Below are 27,450 nucleotides of genomic sequence, written 5' to 3'. Positions count from 1 at the left end.
GGTATTAACAAAAAATTGAACAATTTAAGATTAATAATCGCTTTATTATGTAATAATATTTACATAAACTGAAAAAATACTTAAAATATTTGAGAATATCACATGTTTTTCTAACTCACAAAGTTTTTTTTTTATATGACGAAAATAATAAAGTTTTTGTTATATAAGTTAATAGGACAACGACGTGATTAATTTTTCCTAATAAATAAATAAGTTTAGAGGTGAATTCCTTATTTCCATACTTTTATAACACCATCTCTAGACGAAGTTACCAAGAAACATTGCGACGCTTTACACATAGCGATATCTGAAATGCAATCTCTATGACCAGCAGCTGGCGGTTCTGGTCCCGGTCTTGGTATTTCTTCACCCCTATCGAGTTTTCTCATAGTACAAGCTTCTTCGTATATCACGCTAGTACCTGAAGGAGGTTATAATACACGTGAAACCACCCCCGTATTAATAATAATGATAATAACAACTTTTTCATTTATGATAATTCTGTATCAAAATGAATATTTCATCATGGTACTTACCATCAATCACTCGTTGTCTGTAGCTCAACGCCGTACCGACGGGATCGCTAGCTGCTGGAATGGCCAAATAAGATTGTTCAAAACTAGATTTTCCCAAATTCCAAAACCTCAATCTTTGATCGCTACCACCGGTTAAAAGAAATGGAGATCTATCAATACAACCGCCCAACATTGCGCACACGCTGTGTGGTGTACCCTGAAAACCATAAAAAATAATATTTTCCTTCCAATTTACCAACGAACTCACTTGTTTCGAGAGAGGCGGCGTGGTACTGCCCCATAAAACTTCCTGTCTGAAGCTGGTTTCTATGTTCCACATAGATATTTCGTTGTTACCTTGAACGCTGGAAAGTACCCAAGAATGTTCCGTCGGGTGACTCATCACTTTTTTTATTCTTACGTTACCTTTTGAATTCGAAGAAAAATCAATTTTACAATCAACTCCATTTTAATCATAGAGTTAATATTAAATATAGAGGGGCATGTGAGTGGGATTGTACTATTTGATTGAAGAGAGAAAGAGCATTGGTTTATCACTCTCTACTTCTCTCTACTCGCCAATAAAATGCTTGTCCATACTTCGACATTATGGCGATCCAATCAGAATAGAGTAGGGAGAGATCGAGAGTGGTACATTTTGTTTTTCTTTATCAGCAATTAGGACCCATTTGAACAAGCTCCCTCTCTTTATTTTTAATATTAATTCTATGATTTTATTTGAAATAAAACATGTCATTATTATACAATAATGAAAAAATTGATAATACTAACTACTAAATTTCCAATATTGAAATAATATCTTTGTATGAATCAAAATTAATACAATCTGAAACATTTCTCAAGTATAATTTAACGTGGCAACATAGCGTATATTTAAATCCATGATGGCTGTTATAACGTGAACAGTTGAATTCCAAAATGGCGGAATGTGTGGTGTGAAAAATTTCCAAATTTTGTCTATTGCTTCAAAACGAAGTAAAAGGAAAAAGGGTTGATGATAATATAATTTTTTGTGTAATATTGTGTTGTTATTTTTCGTTAATATTGTGTGACACATTGTTTTGATATGCCTTATATGTAAAGGTATGTAGATTGATTGCTTTAAATACATGTAATATGAAGTTAATAATTTTTGAATAATAGTTAAACTTTTAATAAAACAATAGTATATTTGTTAGGTTATTAATATTTAAATATGCATTGCCTTTTTACGACTGAAAAACAAAATCCCATTGAAATAATTGTTCTGGTGGATATATAGTTTCAAAATTTGATGTACAGCTACTAATATCTAAATTAAAAAGAAAATAATTAAAGAAGAATTGAAATACCACCACCATTTCGTTAATTTCATTTTAAGTATCAAATAGTAGACTATTATCTTATTTGTGTGCGAAAATTTGAAAAAAAATGTCAATTTCTTGTATATAAATATTACAAAACAAAAATTTCGTCTAAAATATTAATTTCTAATAATATCTGTTCGATATGTCGTTGAAAATACGAAAATTGGAAGTAAGTGGGGTTATTTTCTACTTATTCGGGAATTTCAAACAAAAACAACAAAACTCAAATTTCTTATATCTTACACCTATTGATATATTAATGCTTCTAAATGTTTCTTTAAAACAAAAGAGACCTAAAATCAAAGCATTTAGAAGCATTAGAAAAATTCAATAGGTTTTTTTGTAGTTTTTTTTATTTTCAATCCAAATAACTTTTTGTATTTTGTAGTTTAAGGCCCAATTCGTTTTATTTGAGTCTTAGTGTATATTAGGTCCTAAGAAAATTGATATTTCTGCAAGTTATTGGTTGTCCTGCGCAATTAGTTTTTTTTTTCATTCTTGTTCAATCATACCGGTTCTCTCTTTTTTTCTTTTCACTATAGCAAGCATATCTTATCTCTTTCACTTTCCGCAGAAGGCTCCAGCAAATAATAATGGTGGTTTTTCTCTCGAACAGGCATTTATTTCCTCTTTTATTATCTGTAGAATGCTCAACCAAGTAATAATGGTGGCTTTTCACTTTAGTAGGTATCTTTTTCCTTTTTCACTATCTGTGTAAGGCTCCAGCAAGTAATAATGGTGGTTTTTCACTTTAGCAATCATCTTTTCTTTCTTTCACTTTATACAGAAGGTTGCAGCAAGTAATAATGGTGGTTTTTACTTTAACAATCACCTTTTCTCTCTTTCACTTTCTGCAGAAGGTTAGAAGGTTGCAGCAAGTAATAATAGTGGTTTTTCACTTTAACAAGCATCTTCTCTCCCTTTCACTTCCTGTAAAAGGCTTCAGCAAGTAATAATGGTAGTTTTTCACTCTATCGGCCATGTTTCCATTCTTTTACTCCATGTGTAAAGCTAATGTGAGTAATAATGATATTGTTTCACTCTATTACGCTCATATGGTATCTTTTCTTTCACTCATTTTCAGAACATCGCGAAAAATCGAAAAATATTCCATAAAAACCTTGTTACGACCCCAGTTATTTCGCGAATATGTAGAAAGTAACCCCAATTTTCGCAAATAACCTAACCTAACCATCGAACATCCTACTAAATACCAAGTCGGAATTTATGGAACCGGTTGGGGAAGGTATAGTCTCTGAAGACGATAACTTGGTAACCGAAACGCGCGTCAGACGCTGTAATTATGTAAACGGTGCGTTCCAATCAAGATTTAAAAAAAAATTGATAATCACCGCAGTTATTAAATTATATATATATATATATATATATATATATATATATATATATATATATATATATATATATATACCGAAATGTAGAAGAGTTCCTGGAATAAACCAAAGTAAACGAAATCGATACCTGACGGATGATCAAAAGTCATGATAGGTAATTGGAATCTCAAATCCCACGCGGAATGGGTACCATTACTGGTACCGAGCATCAACCAACTCTGGTGCGAATCCAAACAGAAAGTCGTTACAACCCCGCTCTTTAAACCGTTTTCCAATCTGAAAGCCACCCCCGGCGCTCTAAGATCCCAACCGACCAAAGAACCGTACAGAGTGGCGTAAACTAACACGCTCTGCGATCCCGAATCCAAACATTGAACGTCGACGGCGAAACCTTCGTCGTACGGGTTCAATTGTCGAAATTGTCCGGGCGTCATCCTGAAAAAAAAAATCGATTTATTTCACACGATTCTGGAGGGTTGTTTTCGGTGACGTAATTTACTTATTGTTCGCGTTGTCTATTCTCAATATATTGACGGAACCATCTTGACATATCACGCCTAAGGATTGTCCGCTTTCGCACACCGCCATGCCGGTTATATTCGACGAATGTTTGAAGTATTGTTTTGATCTGTTGGCGATGTTTTTACCTTCCATTTTAGCGCAATCCCATAACCTATAATCGAAAAATGTGATAATTTCAATTAGATTATGGTATTTTGAGAACAAGTTTTACCTTACGTAACCGTCTACAGAAGAACTGGCGAAGTACGGGGTATCCGGTAAAACGCACAATTTGTTTACGGCTCCTTTATGTTCGTGCAAATGGGCTATCAAAACGCCTCTCAATCTCCAACCCGGGGGCGGTAATTGTGGACGCCAAGTTGCCTGTTCCACCCATTCTTTGTTTCTATTTCAATATAATATAACACTTTGCGAGTTAGTTCAATATATACCCAAAAAAATATTTTAAACTATGAGGAAAACCATATTTCAAAATTATACAGAAGATACTACTATTGAAAGTACCCCCTATCACTTATGTTCAATTATTCAATAAAAATTATTATAAGGTCGTTTTTAACATAAATACTTTTAAAAGTACCCTCGTATCATTATTTTCAATTTCAACATAAATACTTTCGAAACTACCCCCGTATCACTTTTTTTCAATTTTTCATTAAAAATTATTATTATAATATCTTTTTCAACATAATTATTCTTGAAAGTACCCCCGTAATACTTATTTATTTTCAATTATTCAATAAAAATTATTATATTAAGGTCGTTTTTAACGCAAATACTTTTAAAAGTACCCCCGTATCACTTATTTTCAAATGAGCAACAAAATAATTATTATTATAAGGTCGTTTTCAACAATTATTTTCGAAAGTACCACCGTATGAATTATATTTAATTTCTCCAATTTATACTGTTAGTTTTAAGTCTCCAAGTACTTTTGGAAGTGCCCCAGTATTATATTAAATTACATGTTTGTAATGAATAATCAAGAAAAACCATAATACATTTATAAGAGACAATAACTACTTTTGAAAAAGCCCCCGTATTATTTATTCAATATTAAGTAATTTAATGCACTACCAAAAAAAAAAAAGAAAATCTCAATAAACCATTTTACGAGAGTAAATAAATTCTTTTGGAAACAACCCTGAATTATATTTGAAGTTTGTAATAAATAATCCAAAGTACGCTTGAAAATACCCTTGTGTATTAATAGATTTATTAATATATTAAAGCATTTCTCGAACTTAGTTATGACTTAAATAAATTGAATTAGACAAATACAACGATTATGCAAAAAAATGATACATTATGAAACTGAAAAGAAGAACAAAGAGAAAATGTTGGAATAGCGAGTAAAAAGAAAGAAGCAAAACATATATCAAGATTATCGTCAATTATTATTATTTAAAAATCGATTTCTCTTCAAAGATGTATTTATAAACGTTCTCGATTTTAGTAAAATAATCGAAAAGCATTGGAAAACACTAATCGATCATTTGGAATTCGTTTTTGACGTTAATTCTATTTTTTACCGCTTTAAAAGTCACACAAAATGTAACTAAATAGTCTAAGATGAACGACTACGATCTGATAAAAATACAAAAGAAAAAAAAGTTAATAATAATATGAAATAAAAATATACAGTGATTAGTCAAAAATTTGTACGAAAAAGTTATATAAAAGTCAATGTAAGTAGTAGTATATTATTTTTATGAAAGTAAATATTAAATGAATTTGAACCATGTTTTAAAATAAATTCTCTATGGTATCATTTTTGAAAGAATTTTTCATATTATACTCTCTTACTTACCTTAAAGCTTCAAAATAGTGATCCTGTTGTCTATTTTTCAAATTTGCCAGTTCGATGTAACAATCCGATTTTCGGTCTGTGTAAATAATAAAAATCATTATTTAGATCAATGCGAACTTCCCTATCGATCTGAAGATGTAATAGGGGATGAATTGAAGGGTCAATTTGTTATTTTAGTCTTTAAAACTCTAAAAACCAATGCATCAACTTGATTTGTATATTAATCACCTCAATTTGAGTCTAAAGGTGAAATATAAAATTTTTAACATTTTTGTGGCAATAGGGGATGAATTGAAGGGTTAATTCGTGATTGTAGCCTTTTAAACTGTAAAAAAACGATGCAGCAACTTGATTTATCTGTTAATCACTTCGGCAGGTTCCTAAATGTGAAATCTTCATCTCCAACTTTCATAATGATGTAAATACTTCAAAATTAGTGTTTAGGTGACTGAAAGAACATTTTTGTGGTAATAGGGGATGAATTAAAGGGTTAATTCGTGATTCTAGTCTTATAAACTGTAAAAAAAGGATGCAGCAACTTGTTTTGACAATTAATCAACTCGATTGAAATCTAAAGGTGAAATATAAAATTTTTAACATTTTTGTGGTAATAGGGGATGAAGTTAATGGTTAATTCGTGATTCTAGTCTTGTAAACTCTAATAAAATGATGCAGCAACTTGATTTATACATTAATCACTTAAACCAGTATCTAAACTTGATCTATCAAATTTTTAACTTCCACAAAAATTTTAATTATTTGTACAAGGGTTTTTAAGGGACTAAGAAATATTTTTTATGTCATTTGTAGCACTAATTACGATAAAATATAAATAATTATACACAAATTGATAAAAATAAAAAAATTTCTCACTACTTACATTGTATGTAAGATCTTTCGTGTAGACTGGCATTCGAAGACGGTTCTGTGGTATTAAATTGAATGTTGGTATCCGGCGGAGGCGAAGATGGTCTGCTAGATGTAGATCTCGATGGTGGACCGCCGGAATTGGTACTTTCTGAATGTCTTGTTAATACTTCAGTACTATAATTCCATTCTGAGTTAATGTTAGTGTCTATTGATCCGGAAGTGTTAGTTCTGTGTAGTCTAAAGTTAGGCGAATTTTTTTTTAATTAATCATTGCGAAAAGTTGTAATACTAATGGTATTAATTCATTATTTCTATAAAATCCTGATTAATAATGTATGTAAAAAACATTTTCGTATTTACTGGATTCTTAGGTCATTTAAACGATTTGGACACATGGACTCTTATCAAAATTCAGTTACAACTTACAAAGTAACTAAGAAAAAGGCAATTATCAATTTCCAGGTGCTAATTCAGACACTTAAATTGAAACTACTACATCCGATAGGAAATTAGTGAAAAACCATTGTACCAAATGCTTTGCAAGATAGATAAAGATATTCCGTAGGAGCTGGATTGAGTATTTGGGCACCAAATTGCCAGTTCTCACCATTTTTTAGCAAAAATTTGTAAAAATAAGCAATGAGGAAACAGAAACCTTCCAAAAAGGGGACAATGACTCTATATTTGAAACCAACGATGTACTGAGGTTTCATGAAGCAAAAATTAACTGATTGGATTATTGAAAACTCAGACGGTGTCTTACTGGAGACTGTGACTAGCTAAGCAGTTTGAAGAACTTCTAGTGATGACCAGATAGTTGAAGAATCGATTAGAGTCTTTTTGGACGAATATTCGTGGCCTAGGACAATCTAAGACAGGCTACAAAAGTTAAAGAACTTCATATGATGACCAGATAGTTGAAGAATCAGTTTAAGTGTACGTAAAGACAATTTGTGAGATGCTAAGAAGTTATAAAGGTTGATGGACTTCTCATGATGAACATAAACGATATCAAACCGTTGATAGATCTTCTGACAGTTCACTGCCCTGTCAAACATCACCCTAAGTCCTTTGAAGGACTAGGAAATTGAGATATAACGCTCCTAAAAAAATAGTCTCCTCTAGGATGAGTCTACGTAGTTTGGAAGCAGGACAAAGAGATGGAAAGTCTTATACAAAATGTCTTCTAGGTATAGGTGGAGGCAATCTTCCTAAGAAAATGATTTAAAAAGAAATGGAGCACAAGCAAATTAGATACTAATATTATTTTTGTATAAAAACCTGTTAGTTAAGTAGTCCCCCTTTTGGGTCTCCCCCAAATTCATCACGTGGCTTTTCACCGATCCGTTAATGGAACTTATTTCAATTTTCCCCTCCGAAGTTCTATTCAACCTATTTTCCGATTGGATTATTTTGTACTTGTTGATTTTTTTCAAATGATGCGCCATTCTCAAAAAATACTCTTCGATATTTTCGTTCATTCCGTTAGCTTCCAATCTCTTAACCAACTACAATAAAAAAATAATTATCCTCTGATATAAAATATCTCTCGTGTTAGAAATATATACTTTTTTCAAACTAGGTTGGGCGTCCCTGTAATAATCCGTAGTTGGTATTTTCCCTGTATTAACACACTCTCTCAAACATCTTCTTTCCTTCAATAACTCGAAAATCGAATCTATTTCGTTGTAACTAACGACACTGTCATAAACATTCCTCGGTATCGGACTCACCAAACATTCCAACAGAAGTTCCGGTCTAAAAATTTTCCAAATTCGAAAAAAAAAATAATTTCGATTATTATCGACTCACTTATCTATCTGTATCAACTGATATTTCATGTAGATCTTCAATTTCGGTATTATTTTGCATTGTACGTCCAGAACTGGAAGGTTTCTAGCCGCAGTGGATATGAAACCGGCTACTGCTTGTCTTATCCATAAACTAGGGTGTACCAAAAAGTAGGAACATTCTGTGACTAATTCGCACAGCGATGGTTTAGTCACTAGGTTCAGTTCTGTTAAATGGGACATTGCGTTTATACTTTTAGCCGTTACAAATTCAGAAGAATCACTTAAACCCTAAAAATATCATGTAAACATAAAAGAATTTTCATAGGAAAAATATCTGTCAAATCTACCTATCTACAAAATATCAGGGGATGAAGAAAAATTAAATGATGAAAGTGTTTCAAAAGATATTAAAGATGGTTTAATTTAAACAAAACTGGTGTTTCAAGTGTCGTAAAACACTGTGGGATAAAAAAATTGTTATTTTCTTTTCAAATTCGAGTTATATACCGGGGAAAAATGAAAAAAACTAGAAGAATTCTCAAAAGGATTAAAAAATAGTTTGGAACAATAAAAAACTACTGTTTTAAGGATTGTAAAACACTGTAGGACGAGAAAATTCCATTTTCCTTTCTAACCAAAGATGGATTTTGAATATACCAGGGGAATAAGTAAAATCGATAAAACTGGTGTTTTAAGAGTCGTAAAACACTATAAGAGGAAAAATTATCATTTTTATCTCAAATTCAAGTTAGATTCGTAATGTACCGGGGGAAAATGAAAAATTAAATCATAGGAAATAATAAAAGTTTCCAAAAAATTATCTGGAGATCAGTTTAATTGCCGTTAAAAGACTTAAAACACTTTAAGACGAAACAAATAGAAATTCGATTCGGCTTATACCATACCAGGTGTAAAGAAGAATTAAATCATAGAAAAGTTTAAAATTTTTCAAAAAGATACCAACAAAATGGCTGAGCACCATAAAACTAGTGTTTTAAGGTCCGTAAAACACTGTAGAACGAAAAATTCTTACTTTTCATTCAAATCAAAGATAGTTCGAAACGAAATGTACGAGGGGCAAAAGGAAAATTAAATCATATAAAACCAAAAATATTCGTTAAAAGATACAAAGAAATGAATTGCAACCATAAAACTGGTGTTTTATGAGTGGTAAAACACTGTAGGATGAAAAACTATTATTTTCCTCTCAAATTCAAGTTAGATTCATAATGTACCGGGGGAAAATGAAAAATTAAATCATAGGAAATAATAAAAGTTTCCAAAAAAAACGACCTAGAGATCAGAAAAATCGCCGTTATGTCCGGAATATACCAGGAGGAAAAGAAAAATTGAATCATATCAAACAAAAAATTGTTTCAAATTGGTATTTCGAAAGTCTAAATATTTAAAGGGCGGTATTACATAATTTCGATGAATTAAATGTTATAGTAATAAATATTTACCTGAAGTAAAAGGGGGGTGAATATTCCGGAACAGTGCCACCCTATATAAGCCGCCACACCAATTACGCAATCAAAAAAAGTTCCTCGTAATTCTTTGTCTTCTTTATCATTTAAAAATGTGATAATATGTGATAGTAAAATGTCGTTTGCTAAAATACATCAAAAATAATTTTCCCGATTCAATTAACCATGAAATTATCGAAATATCAAAGAAAAATTAACTTATACGAGGGTTGCTAGATAATATTTCTTCTTCTGCCAATAGAAGATAACAGCGAAGGGATTTCACCAATTGCAAACAAAATTATTTTCACCGATTGGACCCATTTTCGTTTCGATGGCTTCGTCAATAGGCAAAACTGTCGTTTTTTGGGGCTTACAAAATCCACGAGAGCCCAGAGAAACGCGAGAATTGCCTGGACTGTTATAAGAAGTCTTGAGGCAGCTGATCTTGGCCTCAAATTAACCTCAGGCCACCGAGGATCCTGTCTCCGATTTGCCAAAGAACAAGTAAATTGAATTGAGGAACGATGAGGCTCCATCATCTTCTTAAACGAAACAAAGTGTGTTTGTATGGTAAAGATGGAAGAGGTCGAGAGTACAAAGGACCCGAAGAAAGATTCGCGCGTTGTTGCATAAAATAAAACGTCGCTTTTGAAAGAGGAACCTCCATGATTTAACAAAAGCTCAAAGAAACGCGTAGAGTGACTGTGACGTCAGAAGATATTATTCGATTCGATTAAATGAACCATTCATACTTTGTGGAAGAGTTCTTGAATTAAATGCCGATCAACTCGCCTCGATTTTTGGCGATCTATCGCTGGTTTTCCAAATACTGCAAGATGCATTTCGTAAAAATCGTCAAAAATAGGCTGTCGCGTCAGGCGTAAACTAGTATTGCAAAATCGGAATAACTGGACATGTTGTTACAGTTCCATTAGAGTAACGTAGCGACCAGAAGTCATAGAAAAAATCGGGAAAACAAATCGCAGAAAACGATCAGTTCAAACAAGAACGTTTTTGAACTATAAAAACATCGAATTGATGGGTCGAACAGTTCTTGTTTTGTAGCTTTCTTATTCAAGATCAAAATTAACGTAAAACAAAAAGTGGCTTCTGGATAGTCTAACAAGAGCTCAAAGAAACGCGTGAAGTGGTTAGATAGTCGGAAGAAGACTTAAAAGACAGCTAACATTAAGAAAGCAATGCTTCCACAATGGTTGTTATTATAACACAGTTTCTGGTGCCTCATTTGGAAGCTATTGATCTCGACATGTGGTTTCAGTCGGACAGTTCCACATGATCTTGCAGGAGTTTGCTCCAGATTTGGTGACCAGAATTGGCATCCGCGTTATTACGATTTAACGCCTTCAGACTTCTGACTGTGCGGTTATCTGAAGTCACAGGTTTATGCCAATAAGTCTTCAACCATCGGAGCATTAAAAGCCGAAATTAGACGCCGTGTCAATGAAACACCACCACAAGAATTCAATAACGTTATTGAAAAAGCATAGTGTGCCTGTATGGTAGGGATGGAAGAGGACTTTTGAAAGAAGAACCTCCACGGTTTAACAAGAGCTCAAAGAAACGCGTATAGTAGTTAGACAGTTAGAAGAAGACTCAAAGTTAACTCTAAACCAAATAGACCAGCTACCAGTCCCAAACTAACTCCAGCGCAGTACTATTTTCCAGAAGACAACGTGTTAAATACCGAAAATGTATCGATTGAAATTACCTTTGACTTTTCCAAAAAACACACATAATTTCGTAATACCGCTATCCATCATCGTTTGTTTCACGACGGCTTGTGTATCAGTCAAAAGGGCAGTTACGGTTTGTGATACCATATCGTGTAAAGCTTGCAATTCCAGCTCGTAATTGAACGTGTGTTCCTCTGTTTGTTTATTGGTATTATTATTATCGTACCAATCATTTTGTATCTGTTCTAAATACCTTCAAAAATTATATATATTTTTTTATTCATTCGTTTAACGTAATCGTGAAAATGAAGTATTTTACCTTAAAGCTATTTCGGCCAAAGTTGCTATATTTTTAGCATAAGCCGCTCTAACACAAGTATTCGGATCGGTCGCTAGGGGAGCAAGTTCTGGTAGTATATATTCCGGAAAGACGTTAGCATCCGATCTAGATATTTTACTAACCAAATCTAAACATTTTGTTATTGTATTTATAGCTGATATTTTGACTCGCGTGGAACTATCGTGCGCTAAATACATCTACAAATGATTAAATTCGCTAGTAAGCAAACAAATCGACACTCCCGCAATCGCAAGTCGCTGACGGTTAGTGATAACTGATCAGTTATCAGTTACTCATTAAACGTCAACTGTACACACCTCCCTCAATACCAACCAATAATTCTACCTGAAGATGAACACAACAAGCGATACAGCTGCTCGAACAGTCAAACTATCCAGTGGCCGGTGCATTGAACGTGTTTCAGTTTGCTACTTTCCGAGTTCAACGTCGTTCTCGTTGTTAAGACAGTAATTTCCATTGAAGACACGATTCGGGAAAGGAAAAGATAGACATTCGAGAGATTTGGACACAATAGGGACGCAGTGTATACAATCCAAGAGAGATGTCAGCACATCATTGGAAAAATGGGGCTCTTACAGGTATTCAGAACCCAGAGAAACGCGAGGAGTAGCTGGATTGTTATAAGAAGTCTTGAGGCAGCTAACTCTAAGCCAAAAAGCTTAGATACTAGCCCCAAATTAACCCCAACCCACCACCGAGCATTCCGTTTGATTTACTAGAGAACACGTTGATTGAACTGAGGAACAATGGGGCTTCATTATTTTCTAATACGAAAGCAGAATGTGTCTGCATGGTAGTGATAGAAGAGGACGCGTCTACAGAAGACCTGGAGAAAGATTCGCGCAGTATTTTTAGTGGAAGTTCTTGAATGGTCCAACAAGAGCCCAAAGAAACGAGAGAAGTAGTTGAACAGTCAGAAGAAGTCTTAAAGCAGCTAACTCCCACGCAAAAAGCTTAGATACTGGCCCCAAATTAACCCCAGTCCACCGAGCATTCCGTTTACGATTTACCAAAGAATAAATAAATTGAATTGAGGAACAATGGGGCTCCATTTCCTCTTTAGACGTAAGCAGAATGTGCTTGTATTGTAGCGATGGAAGAGGACGAATTTACAGCAATCAAAATCGAGTTTGTTTTTATCGAAACAGGCGGTGGAGAGAAACGATACAAAGAAAAAATTTTAGTGAATCGCGTCGTTCCCTGCGCTAGTTCCATCCTAATGCAGGACAATGCCTGTCCGCATACTGCAGGTTCCTTACGGTAGTATTTACAAGATGTCGAAATGGATTATCCAACGCGTAGGCCGGACTTAAATCCTATCGAGCGTTTATGGAAGGCTAGAAAAATTGTACTAGCCATCAAGTCTGTCGTCAAAATGGTTCTCACGGAATAATTGAATAGTATAGAACAAGATGGAGTAAAGAACCTTATTCCATCCATGAAAAAGCTTTCATTAGAATCAGGTAGGGAAACACTAAACGAATTATTATTTTTACAAGTTTAAACTTGTATTTTCTTTACTATTAATTGTAATCTTTTGACTTTTGATTGCGAGCGTGCGACTTGAGTTAATATTTTTGTAAATACTTCAAAAAATTAAATAAAACAAAGTACTTACTATATAAGGTACAATTCTATCTAATACAGTTTCGTCGCTAGCATGCGATGCTAATTCTAATAAAATTTCTAAACTGTATAGTTTAGAGGAACACGTATGGAGCCCTCTTATACAAGAAGTCACTAAAGCTGTTATAATAACTAGTCCTTCACATTCTCCTTTATCAATTTTTTCATTATCTGTTTTATCACTATCGTTATCTTCCTTGGACTTAGTCATAGGCCCCAAAAAGGTAAATATATCGTTTATATCGTTCTTTAAACGAATTATTTTCTCATCGGCTGATAATATGGGACTAGATGAAAAAATCAGCATATACGATTGTAAAAACGAAAAAAAATATTCTGGAAATAAAGTTCCACGATATTCCGCTAAGTAATCCTCGGCGCTCTTTCTTTTAGAAGGATATTTTTCTATCATGTTCGATATTAGAGACTTGAGATTAGGATCCTCTAATTTATTAAGATGTTTTTGAGGAGAATATTTCCCATTACAATAGGATAATAGTTGAGAATATTCAAAAGGAACGTGTAATTCGTTCCAAAGTTCTAATAACGCGCATCTAAATAAAATATAAATAAATTCATTATTAGATATTTATTAATAAAAAGAAACTTACCCCGCAGAAAAAATGTCCATAGCCGGTGTTAAGTCACCAGAATCACAATTTGCTTCAGCAATTAATGAACTACTTTCAGTTATCGTAGTACTAGTACTAGAAAATCTTTCTGGGGCTAAATAACAAACCCTTCTACGAGATGTATCAAAAAAATACGAATAATCAGCTGGATTATCAATCGGAAGGAAAGTCGGTTTAAACGAAGCGAAATCAACCAACATAACCCAATTCCAAGAAGTTACTGTAATATTTTCGAGTTTAATATCACCGTGACAAACCCCAACTTTGTGACATTGATGGAGGGCGTATAATATTTGGAAAGTTATCCAACGTTTTTCGATATCCGTTAAAAACGGTCTAGTACTAATTCTATCATACAAACTATATTTTATGTACTCCCTCATTATTATTCCCGCTTTTTCCGTTAGAATAATTCTCTGATATGGTGAGCAGTTGACTGCAGAGCTCAATTTCTTTCTCACATTTTCTAAATGGTCTTTGTAAGGGGAGAGCGGTAACGAGGGATCGTGAATCGTAAATACCTTTACTACTAACAATCCCTCTTGAGAATCAGCTCTGGCTACTTTTAAAAACCGAGTGCTTCCGAGACTACGGGACATAATAAAAAAATAATGTTTTATATATATATTTATATAAATCATTACTTACCTTGTGTCGAATTTTATATTTGGAATATCAGTTAGATATCGGTCTACTGTGTAGATTTGAGAAGGCGCTATGCCCACTAGTTGATTACCCATGATGAATCCCTTCGAAAATTCACTATTTTATCAAATTCATACGTATGGAGACTATACAATTGTGTTCTAAGATTGTATACTCGATTGTGTTGTTGTTTTGTTAATGTCAAACATAGATAAAATAAAAATATAGAAATTAGATTTTTACTGCGTTCGGCTGGGTAAATCTGTAATTCTGATTGTTCAGTACCGTTCGGCAATACACTCACTACTCGATTCGCGTTCGGTAATATCAATTTTTTAATAGTTCAGTAAAATTTTATAGACAGCCTAAGTATGACGTAACAGAGACGGGCGGAGCTTATACCGACTCTGTATATGTTATAACATATTAATTCTGCTTTAAAACTTGTTGAGGTTATGTATATTTTATTTTTGCAGTACCTTTTTGTTTGTTTTTTACAGATCCTTTTATTGTTAAAAAAATAATGGGTTTTAAACATGTCCTAAAATTTTCCAGCATCAGTGCTTTTATAGATGACACAACAAAATTATAAAAAAGGGTGAAAACGCAATAGAGTCCAGCCATGCCAAGAAAATGGACTATGACTCTGATTTGCAGGTAATCAGAGGTGAAGTATTTGCTAGTATGAAATACAAAAGCTACAAGGTGTCTATAGGTAGGAATATATGCCTTTGTTAATGTATTATGGAATTAATCCTGTTATAATTTGGTGTTGGCACTTTTTGGGCTTTACAATATATCTGTAACAGATAAGCGTGTGCATGGAAGGCCTACCTAAACCAAAGGTTGGGCCAGTGAAATCTACAGAAGAGCTTTACTCACCGAAGCCCTATACACCTCTTGAAGGTGGGGTACCAGAAGAATCAATCAACAGATTGAAGGAAGGGCTACACAGCTTTGGAAATACTGTTGGTTTTACCTGGCTATTGAACGAGGAACCAATAAATTTGCTGGAAAATGAATTTCCAGTAATTGAAGAAATAATTTCTTCAAAGGACTTTTTGGAAGCCACAGATATACTGACTGTGTTCAAAGAGAAATGTGATGTTGATGATCAGCTAATAAAATAAATATATTTCCTCCCTACTGGCCAGGTGTCAAATGAAAAATGGTACCTTGCAAGAAAATTTAGATTAAATGCTGGCAACTTCAGTGCTATTATTGCAGCATGCAGAAGAAACAGATTCTGAGTGAGTTTGTTCAACACACTCTTAGGTGAGTAATAAATTATAAATTTATTTCATAGTTTAATCATAGATGTTATCAATAATTTGCTTATTGAGCCTCTAAGATTGATTTTTCAAAAATGGTATTTTATGTAGCATTTCCTTACTCTAGGTTAATTTGACATACATGTTTTATTATAATCTATTCATTATTTTTCGAGGTGAATACAATTTGGATGGTATCAAAGCAATCCAGTGGGGTAGAACTCATGAAAAAGATGCTCTAGATCAGGGATGGGGAAACTTCGGCTCACGACCAAAAACAAAAATCAAGTACAGCTTTCTTATCAGAAATTACATTCTCTTCAATTGGCAATAATGGCAGTGCATGTCATACATAAAACAACATGTGCGAGCGCGGACGGGGATATGAGCGAAAACTGAAAATGAAGCTCAAGTAGGTGCGTCTGTCATCGAACGCACTACCCATTTGAAACAACTATTTCTGAACACCAGCAAATTGGAATTTTATAAGTCCTTATCTAAGACACAATACCTAAATATAGTTGCCCACGCCCAGAAAATAATGGCTATGTTTGGTACAAGCTATTTGTGTGGACAAACGTTTTCAATAATGAAACTAAGAAAAAATTGTCTTCTTAGGCTTTCAGATGACCTCCTTTTTTCCATGTTAACAATTCAGTATCACAATGGAGCCGGCTTATGATTAAGTCATGCAGAAACAAAAATAGTTCCACATGTCACATGTTCCCACAAAGACCAGTGCTCCTTAACCTTTTACTTTGCAGCTAACTTGAGTTCAATTAATTGCAATTAAAAATGTTATTTTTTAATATTTCACAATAAATTAGTGTTTCAGAAAAATTAAAACAATATTTCTATTTTAGTAAATAATGTAATGCTACTTGGCTCGTCATATATTTCATTAACAAAAATTGGCACGCAAAGAAAAAAGTTTCCCCATCCCTGCTCTAGATCATTTAAACCAGATTTATAATTTAAATGTTCTGCCAACTGGAGTATGGCTTACAAATTCAGGACTTCTTGGTGCTAGCCCTGATGGAATTATTGATGAAGAAGAAGCCATTGAGCCATTGTAGAAGTGAAATGCCCATATTCTTTCAAAAATGGTAAGTTGTCTGAAAAATTGAGGAATTTTAATAAATATATAGTTTTTTATGACATGAGGGTAACTTGACCTTAAATACAAGACACAATTATCACCAAATTCAAGGAGCTTTACATATTTTAAAAAATAAAAAATATTATTTATGTATTTATACCTTGAAGGAAACAGTTGTGACAATTGTAGAGTTTGACTATTCATGGAAAGAATACATTTTACTCTTGGAAAATTTCTATATAGAACAATACTTACCAAAGTTGTTAAGACAATTAAATAAAAATTTTTGACGTTTTTCAATGCGATTTTAGGCTAATCTACAGTGTTAACAGATGGAGTATACAGTTGGAAAAATCTTTACTATTCATTTTAGGCTGAAAAGCCACTCTATACAAATTTTTGTTCAGGAAATTATGTTTTTTAATATAAATGTACAATGCCATTTTGTCAATAAAGATTTTTGAAACAAATTGTATTTGTTTACTTTATGACAATTGTGGTTGAATTCACAGGCTTTTATTAAATTAGAAAAACCGTATTATTATTACTTTTAACAATAATTGTATTACATCAAGTCATTTATAAATTAAGTAAAATTTAAATATACATTTTTTTTAAATAAAAATTTCTAAACTTTTTACAAAAAAATTCGAATAAAGAAATATATTGCTACAATAAAAAATATTTAAAACTCAAAATTATAATATGTCTTACTTAGGCTCAACTCCATACGGTTAATCAATTCAGTTCACATTAAATGGTATAACCTACATTATAGATCCTACCAATAATACTCAACTTCTTTAATTGGGGGATATTGCAAGTTTGTGAGGGCTGCACACAATTGAAAGATAATTGAAATTTGTGATCATCAATCAACCACCTGCTGCCTCAAAAAGTAATTCTCAGCATCTTGAAATGCAGATGATGGACTCAGGAGTGAAGCATCAAGTTTAATATGAGTCACTTCATGATCTCGTTTTGAAGACCCTGGCAGTAGTTTGGTTGAAGGTCCTGGTAGTAGCTCAGTTGAAGGTCCTGGTAGTGGCTCACTTGAAGGACCTGGTAGTGGTTCGGTTGAAGGTCCTGGTAGTAGGTCGGTCACAAGGTTTTTTACAGTTCGCTTTCTAAAGAAAGTGGTTTATTAGACTAATGGATTTTCTACAACAAAATGCATACCTTTTTTCTCAACAAGTTTTAAAGCAGAATTAATATGTTAAATTAACTCACCTGGTGAAAAACTAATAAAAACTTCTTAAATAGTACGTTCATTCAACTGAAAAGTCTTATTTTATCACATAGTCCACGAAAACACTAAATGAACAATTGCTTATGGGCATTTACCATTATCAACGAAATTGTTTGGAGTCGGTATAAGCTCCGCCCGTCTCTGTCAAGTGTACTTAGGCTTTCTATTGCTCCTTGCTCCCTTGTTCCGAATTTTGAAAGACAGTTCTCGTAATTGTTTTCACATTTGACGTTAGCAATTTTATTTGACAGTTGTTTGTACAACTAATCAAAATTTGATTTAGGATTTATAATCAACTGATAGATGATCTACCTGATTTTAAATCATAGTTTTCGATAAGCTCTTTTTAGTAAACAACTAGTATAGAAAAAAAGAAGATTAATTCTATGGTTGATTACGTGCTACTACCAGTCAGTGTATTGATTTACATTTCGAAAAATATGCCTTGTGTAATTAACTGACATTGATATTAAATTTGACAGATATGTTTTGTTAGGTTATTTGAATTTGTGGCAACAAAGAATTTAGAGGGATGCTGATTTGAAAAAGTTGTAGGGATGGAAGTTAGTCCTCTTTGTATTATATTGGTTAAATCTGATAGTAAGGGTGACAGATTATTGTTTAGGTATCCATTTCAAAGTAAACTAAATAATGAACCCTCTAACACTAGAAGAAAAAATCCTTATACTCTCCCTGTAGTAGACGATTTACTTCATCGTAATAACAATCTTTTTTCAAATATAAACAAAGAAAATTTGACCGGTTTCACCGATGAAGTTCTTTCTTCACTTTTTGCGGTTAAAACTGAGTTGTATAACAAAAAGTTTGAGTTAAAAGTAAACGATGTTAGATTCGTAAGTCATCCTACCTTATTACAATTAAGGAATAAGCGTGAAAAAGAGGATGAATCTGGAATGTTAGTTAATATTGTTTTCGCGTTACAAGCATTAGCTAGTCATTCTGTAGGTAAGTAAAAAGTTTAGTTCATTAATTTATTTTTAATATAAGATGTTTTAGTAAAATGTTATCATGATTTGAGTAAGAGAATGGGTATTGTTCTTAAATACGAGGAAAAGAGATGTGGTTACGTTTCGGATCAAACTCAATTAATGACTACTGCTCACGATGATGGATTTACTAATACCCCAAGTAATGCTTTTACTTTGATATTAGAAAAATGTTCTTTAGCTGCTAATATTAAGAAAATGTACGACGATCTATGTTCAACGGGGCTTGTTAGTTTAAGAATAAACAAATGGATTCCTCTAAGTTTTTGTTTACCACAAAAAGTGCATCAATGGCATATGAGAGGGAAGATTGTAGAACCGGGGGATATTGACAGGTATTTTTCATATTTTATATATTCATATATATATATATATATATATATATATATATATATATATATATATATATATATATATATATATAGTTTGATTTCAATTTTTAGATGTCTAAATGCACTAAGACCTTATCATAGTTTATTATTACTGCATCCTTTAAATCAAATGAACGATTTTACATCATTGGATGGTTCACCTTCTCTAAACAGAATGCTTTCTCAATATTCACCTCTAAAAAATTTACAAACCCTTGCAGCTGATTCTGATTTAACATTAACACATGTAGGTAAGTGATTTTCGTATTTAACTAGATTTTTATTGTTTTAATTTAAGGTTTTTGAACTAACCTCTCATTTAGTATATTGGGCAAAAGCAACGGTTATATTCCCGATATGTTCTACTAATAAATACGTTATATCTCCAAATGCTCCGATACATTTGAACTCGCCATTAATAGATAAATTTAAAGAAGCTTTTCCAGGTGAATCTGTTTGTTTTAGATTTAAGATCGATTTTTTGATTAGTTTTTATTTGTAGGTTTGAATTTGATACGTTGTATAGGTGAATTTTCCCTTCCGACGTCTTTGGGACAAAAGTGTAACCCTTTATGTCACCCTTCTCAGCAATCACAACTAGTACAAACTATTATTTGGATGTTACAACAACATTTATTGTTGCAGCTGCATACTTATATTCAGTACATGCCTACAGATAACGGATTGCTTATAAATAAAGTGTTAGTTTGAATGTTTTTTTTCATTATTTAGTTGTTATTGTTATTAATTTTAGGGATGCTGTTAAAAAACATTTACCGTCACCTAGAAGCAGCACTGTTCTTTCTAATTATCAAACAGCTGATAGGACTGAGTCAGAAAGTGGGGCTTCAACAATTTCTGAAGCAACAGAAATTACGTCTAGTAGAAACGCTTATTTGTAAGTAGTATATAAATTTTAAAATAATTTAATATTCATTTTTTTTGGATGTGGTTCCTAAAAGATGAATCTTCTGATATTTACCAAAGCAGAATAGAAGTTTAAAGCTTCGTTTACTGTACCAAGTTTTACTAAATATTTTTAAAAATATTGATTTTAGAAAAAAAGTTTTAAATAAAAAATGAAGCTTGCAAAAAAGGTTATATAAATTTTTTTATTAAAACTATTATTTTGGATGTTATGACCCAAAATATTTTGCAGGAAAATAGGTTAGGTTAGTTTGACACTTGATGAGATATTTTGGGTCATAATAGCCAAAATAATAATTTTAAGTAAAAAATATATATAACCTTTTTTGTAGAGCTTTTTATGAGCTTCATTTTTTATTTAAAACTTTTTTTTCCAAAATAAATATTTTCATAGATATTTAATCAAATTGTGAAGGAGGCTGGTGGATGAATGAAACCTTTTATCGACTAGCTTTCATCAAAATTTTTGGGTTAATCTTTCCAGAATATTTTTTTTAATTTAGATTAGAGAATATGAGTTTCACTTCGACAGAAGATGATAAACAGGATTATCAAGAGGAATTACTATTGGACTTTCCAGATGAAGAAAGAAGTTCGATTTTTAAGGTAAATAATAGTTAAATTCAGTTTTTTCACATTTAATTCAACTTCAATTTTAATTAATCCTTCACAAGACTTTTTGATTTTACTGCTTCTTAACTGGAAGGACAACACTAATCCTTTCAATAAATATTTGATCCTGTCATTTAATTTAATCATCAATGAAAATATTTTGATTAGGTTAGGTTATTAATACCAAGAAAATGTACAATTCATTTTGACGAATTACAAATTTCAATGATTATGTAGTTTAGGGCTGAATATAGCGGGAAGTTTTGAAGGAAAAACTGTTTTTTTTTATATTCTTTTTACCACGATTTGATTTTAAATTGTGGTGTTTACCTTAATTAGTTTCCTTTTTAGATCCCTGCGACGAATACCCCGGAAGATCTGAAATTATTCGCCCGGTTATGTAGAAAGGAATATTTCCAAGGAAACCACCACGTGGAGGAGATTATGTACCTGGAGAATCTGCGGAGGAGTCAGTTGTTGCAATTGTTGGATAAATTTAGGGACGTTTTGATAACTTATGAAACTGAAGATCCAGCTATAGCCATGTTTTCCTGCTCATCATAGCAGATTTTCGAAATTTCCATTATTCCATTTCGTACCGTAAATTATTCAACGGAATTTGGAATTTTCGAGCTTTATTTTAATAATGGAACAATCAGAGCTGGTATTTATATACAGAGTAATTAATTATTCTACAAAATAAACTGTTCTATCCTATCCATGTTCGAATACTAATGCAAAACATACGAATGTTTAAAAAATCATATCTACCAAACTAATGACTGGATTAAGTTGAAATTCTAGAGTAGTCTTACTCAAGATAAGGTTCAACAGGAAAAAAATTAACAAGTCGCTAACTCAACCATTTTTGAGAATACGTTTCCACAAACATGACAAATAACGTACACACGGGTTTAGGGTCAAAACCAGAACTTGACTAAAACTACTATATAAATAATCTCACTCGGAATGTACGAAATAGAATAATTCTACGGTTGATGCTATTACCCCAATTTATGTAAGGGTTAAAATAATAACAATTTCTTAAAAAAAATTTATTTCCCACTATTAAAATTTTTTTACAATATGCAAATCACGTTTTTAATAATACTGATCTATTATTTCAAGCTTCACACGCAGTGTCTTTGATTGCATCATCGATTTTAATTCTCATTATTCTATAATTGATTTGATTCGGATCTAATTGTTTGTAAATAAAAATTGGCATTCGATCCGATAGAATCCAGAGATTCCTTTCGGCATCGATCTGAAAATAAAACTTCATTATATTAAATTTCCAATAAAAAAAAATCGATTCTATTACCGAAATATCGTTAGTGAAAATCAATTTTTCATGATCTTGAACTATCAATGGAAAATTATCAGGTTCGAGTTTAGTTCTGGGGTTCCAGCAGGCTATACCATCTCTTTGTAGCTGCGTTATGAATAAAACGTTGGTTTTCACATCGAAATCTGATGATGAAGATTGTCCTTTATCATCTTTGATACCTTCCAACTAAATTAAGGAGAAAAATTATGAATTATTTGATCGAATTCCACGATTCTCAAATGTGCGCCCCTGATTAATGCAGTAGATGGAAGGGAAAAAAAATTGTCGATGAAACTTCACGATTCTTAAGTACGTGTTTAGATGTAGTATAATTGGAAAAAAAAAATTATGAGTGTTAAGTACGTCTCGGTTTACGATTCCTAAGTACGCCCCTGATCAGGAACAATAGAATTTAAAAAAATGAATTATTTGATGAAATTTATCGATTTTCAAGTACGCCCCTGTTCAGTACAGTAGATTTGAAAAAAAATCCGTTATTCGACGAAATTTCCCGATTCTTAAGTACGCCCCCGTCAAGATATATTATTTTCTACAGCGTTGCCAATTTTCACAACAAGTTGAATATATTTACGACCAATACCTACTTGATATAAATCAAACGACGCTGGATCAGTTGCCAAGATTTCGTTCTTCAGAACTTGCGTGCTAACGGAAAATTGATTGCAACTAGCCAAGGCGTGGAAATAAGCCGTTCTGAAACTATACAAACACGTCATCATTTCATCAAATTTAACGCGCAATAATCAAATCCACTCACCCGGTTGTTTCATTTAATGGTCCTAGCGCAACTCCAAATACTCCATCGGTCCATTGGAAATTAACTCCGCCGACGGTCATGTCGCCTTTTAACGGATCAAAATGGAAATAATTGTGCTTAACTCTCCACGATTTATCGTCGGCTAAGGAGTATACGACTATACCGTATCCTCCTAAATCGGGGATGTAGGCGAAAGCTTTGTCACATGTTTCGTTAGTAACATCAACGATCTTTAATAAAAAAATTTTTTTTTCTATTTCGAAACTAAATCACCAACCCTCGTGTTTATGTCGTATTTACTTAAAAAACATACTTACAATATTAGCGAAGAAAGAATCTTCTCCCTTGATGTCAGTTTCTGATAAATTATATCTTTTTATCAACTTATCGGTGTTTAAATCGAAAATAGCAATAGAGGGTGGAATAACGAGCTTTGGATTACCCAAAATATCTGCTAAACCAGTTTCCATTATCCACAAACGATCGCAAGGATCGACTTTCATTCGAAAAACTGATACGATCTGGTTTTCTACTGGATCCTCTCCTTCTTTTGGAAGTAGATTCGCGTTCCAATCGGGATAAGGGTGGAATTTAGGTGATTTTTCTGTTGTATTGAGTAGAATGTAATTCAAAGTTGCAGCCACTCCATGCTTCCATCTAAAACCCACCACCCAATACTGAATCTTTTTCTATTTCCATTAAACAACACTATTATAAATAAAATTATTAAATATTCAAAGAAAATTGATATTAAAACATGAAAATGATAAAATAAAACTTTTTTACAAAAAATTTACATTTTATTACATTTTTTTCCAGTAGAAACATCAAAAATTATCACCTGGGAACAGTAACGAAAAGTTTATCCTTCCACCTAACCAATCCCAACGGTAAATTATTTTCCGGTACATAATCCCCGTTTTCAATGGCTACTTTCTCGGCTTCTTCGGTTGGCCATTCGAATTTCACTTGTTTCCATTCGAAAACTTCGTCAAGTTTCGCGAACGCACCCGAAAAACAAAATACCGATACGACAAATAGGATTTTTAAAAACATATTTTTATTTTATCAGAAAATCACAGTGGGTCGAACCTGACCTGCTCTCTAGTTTGTACTATGGAAACAATTTAAAACTAAACGCTACTAGAAAGAAGAACTTTTATTTCAAGTTCTCCTTCTACATCTCATTACTCCCACTGACGATGCCTTCATCGGCGGGTATTGAAAGAACTATTTAATATTTCTTATAAATTTATTAAAATGTAATAATTGGGATAAATTACAATAACAATTATTTATTTAAATAAATTAGTAACCCTAAGTGTATATATCTTGAATATAAAATAAAATTTTGTATTAGGAACCAATAAAATCGAAATAAATTTGTATTTAAAATATTTTATGCTACGCCACTGCATTTGGCACATAAAAGAATGACTATGTTAATTAGTTTTGATTCGATGTTAAATACATTGTGCAAACTGTACACGTTCTTTCGTAGTTAAATCTATAGAAGACGCCATCATATGTTAGTTTTCTATTTAAAATCGATTTTTTAAAATGAAGATTTTATTTTACTCAATATAAAAAAACAAACAAGTAAATTTTACTTTACTCTTTACAAACAGTGAAGCCAATTCTATATATGAAAATCAAAACTATTTATTATTATTTCAAGTTTGGAATTGAATTTTTGATCCCTAATTTACACTATAGAACATTGTTTGTTAACTATTTTTTTAAATAGACTATAATAATTACACCGAACGACGCCATCTTATAAGTTTAATTCATCACAAACTGGCAACTTTTTTATTTCTAAACATCGGAAACACAGTTTACGAAATAGTCCGGTCAAATTAGCTTAAAAAATAAATGATTATCGAAAAAAAAATATTTTTTTTCATTACGCTAATACTGTGTAAAATGAAGGTCACAGCTTTTGTTTATATTATTTTTTAAAGGGTCAAAATTTAATTTTTTTATTTTGCGAAGAAGTTGTGTTAAAATTTAAAAAAAAAGGCTAAATTTACGTTTTTCGATTACGAAATATTATTTTCGAAACGAATCAAATGATGTATTTAACGTTTGCGATATCTTAATTATTTATTAAAAAAATATGTTTTACAACAAAAAAACACTTTTCAAAATTAATTATTGAAGAAATAGGTTATATGGACACTGAATCGCGGGATAGTGTAAAATAATGCTCTAGGCTCCCTCGCGAGAAATGCCGAGACTCGGACACGAAAATCCGACACGGTAACAAAAACGGGCGAGACAAGGCGGGAGCTGCTCTGTACTTTCTCGCATTCGGCATGTCTTGGGATGTCTCGCTGAGATTGTACAGTCTCCTAAAGAGTTGCACTTCAATTGGTCTCTAAATTATTTATACCTAATTGTTCAATTAAATACGGAAGTCTAGTTTGACTGGACTATAATTTATAAGTCTAAGAGTTGAACAAACCAAGTTTGAATATTCGACATCGAGATTTCACCTTGATTATAAAAAAAGATTTTTTTTAATGATTCCTATTGCAGATTTCCAATTTAACAATAGTCATTGAATCGTTCTCATTCTAATAGTTTTAATATAAATTCACACACAGCTTTGTATGCAATTTAATATTACGACAGGTAACCTTCGTAATATATCTTAAGTAACTCATTTACATACTTTATGAACTAGTAAATTATCTATTTGCATTTCCATTGTTCAATGATGGAGATATAGATATTAATACTTCAATGTTTTCTATCCTTACATTAGAGTAATAATATTTTTATATACCTTACGGACATATTTACATAAACATCAGTATAAAATACCACTTTTGTTTATACTATCACTAAAGTATATTATTCATATACCTTACGACACGTAAAGTTGAAGTGCTTGCTTTCTGATGTTATCACTAATTTATTATTGGAAAACACAACACAACAACACAAAATTTTTCATATTTTGATAAAACACATCTTTCATATATTATAATTTGAAAATTTTCTCATAATATCATATGTTTAAACAACAAAGATATTTTTCGCGCCATAAATAGTTATGTGCTGTCAAATATTTCAAACTTCAAGATGGTATGACAGATCACCTGACGACACCAGTGTTGCCGGTTGTCAATTCGTAATAATCTCGTATTATGACAAAAACTTATTAAAATTGTAGATTTAATTATGTCAAGAGGATTTTATATAGAAAAAAATTACACTTATTATCTACAACATATAATAAACAACCTAAATATTAATAATTTACTTCGTATATCTCTATTATTCTTAAATTATCGTTCACGTGACGTGACGTAATTTTCTTAAGTGATTTTTAATGTTTGCTGTAAACAATTTTCGTTGATATAAAATATGAAAAGTGAAATTGACAAATATTGTTGGATAATCAGTAAATCAAAACGAATTATTATTTACTTTCACATGGTATTGCATAACTTTTTTTGAGACATAAATAATTTTGATCCACTCGCTATAAGATTTGAAAGTAACGAGGCGAACGTTTATTTTTCCTTTACATATGTTATTTTTTTAATAGATTTTTTTCTATTCAAAATCAATTTTCTATAATTAATTTCCGCATCAATATTTGGTGAAAAGAATACCTTCGAAACGCTTATAATAAATAACCTTGAAATGGTATTGGGGGCTAGAGTCAACGAAACGCAACTAATATGCGTTAATTCCTGATTGAATCTATTATAATAAACCAGAAATTTGGTTTCGTTTCAAATCAAATATCATGAAAATAACACTGTATATTACTTATTTAATTTATATATTTCGTATTTCTGGACAAAAGTTTTTTCAAACAACATCTATTTTATGAAAATCGGCTAAATACAATGGATTTAAAGGCATTTGTTCCCATTCTCCCCCATCTCTTATTTGATACACTCAAAAAATGCGCAGAATTCAATTATCGTACATAAAGTGCCACTTAATGAAGTAAAATTAAAAAAATAGTTTTTCGAATTTTATTACCCACCCGGTACATAATTAAATAACGTAAAGAACTATACGATATTTGTGTAATTCTTAACCCTAACCTATAATCACCACATTCCGCGTACTTGAATTAAAATGCTTATAATCACTGGTTATTGTGATCCACCTCGTTTCCGATTTA

At 32.0% G+C, this 27,450-nt stretch overlaps 3 protein-coding genes and 2 long non-coding RNA genes across 8 annotated transcripts; 2 read left to right on the top strand and 3 right to left on the bottom strand.

Annotated features, from left to right (window-relative positions):
* Positions 1-23: 23 nt before the first annotated feature.
* LOC130443285 (phosphoinositide 3-kinase regulatory subunit 4) lies at positions 24-14,880 on the bottom strand. Of its 3 annotated transcripts, none has more exons than XM_056777848.1 (17): positions 14,660-14,880; positions 13,991-14,599; positions 13,372-13,933; positions 11,712-11,929; positions 11,428-11,645; positions 9,693-9,841; positions 8,249-8,517; positions 8,005-8,194; positions 7,718-7,944; positions 6,447-6,673; positions 5,567-5,642; positions 3,968-4,141; positions 3,734-3,907; positions 3,362-3,669; positions 784-941; positions 537-732; positions 24-421 (listed from the first exon to the last, which is right to left on the bottom strand). In XM_056777848.1, exons 1-17 carry the CDS (start codon positions 14,749-14,751, stop codon positions 231-233), a joined length of 4,038 nt encoding a protein of 1,345 aa, XP_056633826.1. In that variant the 5' UTR covers positions 14,752-14,880; the 3' UTR covers positions 24-230. The 3 variants fall into 3 exon arrangements, with proteins under 3 accessions (XP_056633826.1, XP_056633827.1, XP_056633824.1); XM_056777849.1 differs by having other exon boundaries at positions 6,447-6,610; XM_056777846.1 differs by having other exon boundaries at positions 537-941.
* A 185-nt stretch (positions 14,881-15,065) lies between these two features.
* LOC130443290 (uncharacterized) lies at positions 15,066-17,495 on the top strand. The gene is made up of 3 exons (XR_008909835.1): positions 15,066-15,931; positions 16,104-17,033; positions 17,338-17,495. It is a non-coding gene; the product is annotated as an uncharacterized LOC130443290 (long non-coding RNA).
* LOC130443289 (uncharacterized) lies at positions 16,779-18,681 on the bottom strand. Of its 2 annotated transcripts, XR_008909833.1 has the most exons (3): positions 18,257-18,488; positions 17,741-18,153; positions 16,779-17,042 (listed from the first exon to the last, which is right to left on the bottom strand). It is a non-coding gene; the product is annotated as an uncharacterized LOC130443289 (long non-coding RNA). The 2 variants fall into 2 exon arrangements; XR_008909834.1 differs by having other exon boundaries at positions 16,779-18,153; positions 18,257-18,681.
* LOC130443287 (GATOR complex protein NPRL3) lies at positions 18,662-22,962 on the top strand. Its single transcript, XM_056777851.1, has 8 exons — positions 18,662-19,241; positions 19,293-19,617; positions 19,726-19,900; positions 19,952-20,099; positions 20,156-20,354; positions 20,408-20,551; positions 21,084-21,186; positions 21,544-22,962. The coding sequence occupies exons 1-8, from the start codon at positions 18,833-18,835 to the stop codon at positions 21,754-21,756; spliced, it is 1,716 nt and encodes a 571-aa protein (XP_056633829.1). The 5' UTR covers positions 18,662-18,832; the 3' UTR covers positions 21,757-22,962.
* LOC130443288 (protein yellow) lies at positions 22,233-27,203 on the bottom strand. The gene is made up of 6 exons (XM_056777852.1): positions 24,142-27,203; positions 23,618-23,957; positions 23,301-23,530; positions 23,128-23,242; positions 22,517-22,708; positions 22,233-22,459 (listed from the first exon to the last, which is right to left on the bottom strand). The coding sequence occupies exons 1-6, from the start codon at positions 24,354-24,356 to the stop codon at positions 22,316-22,318; spliced, it is 1,236 nt and encodes a 411-aa protein (XP_056633830.1). The 5' UTR covers positions 24,357-27,203; the 3' UTR covers positions 22,233-22,315.
* Positions 27,204-27,450: the final 247 nt, after the last annotated feature.

This window comes from Diorhabda sublineata, chromosome 4, assembly GCF_026230105.1.
Source record: "Diorhabda sublineata isolate icDioSubl1.1 chromosome 4, icDioSubl1.1, whole genome shotgun sequence".
NCBI lineage: Eukaryota > Metazoa > Arthropoda > Insecta > Coleoptera > Chrysomelidae > Diorhabda > Diorhabda sublineata.
Note: the sequence above shows the minus strand (reverse complement) of the source record. Positions and strands in the feature narration are given on the sequence as shown.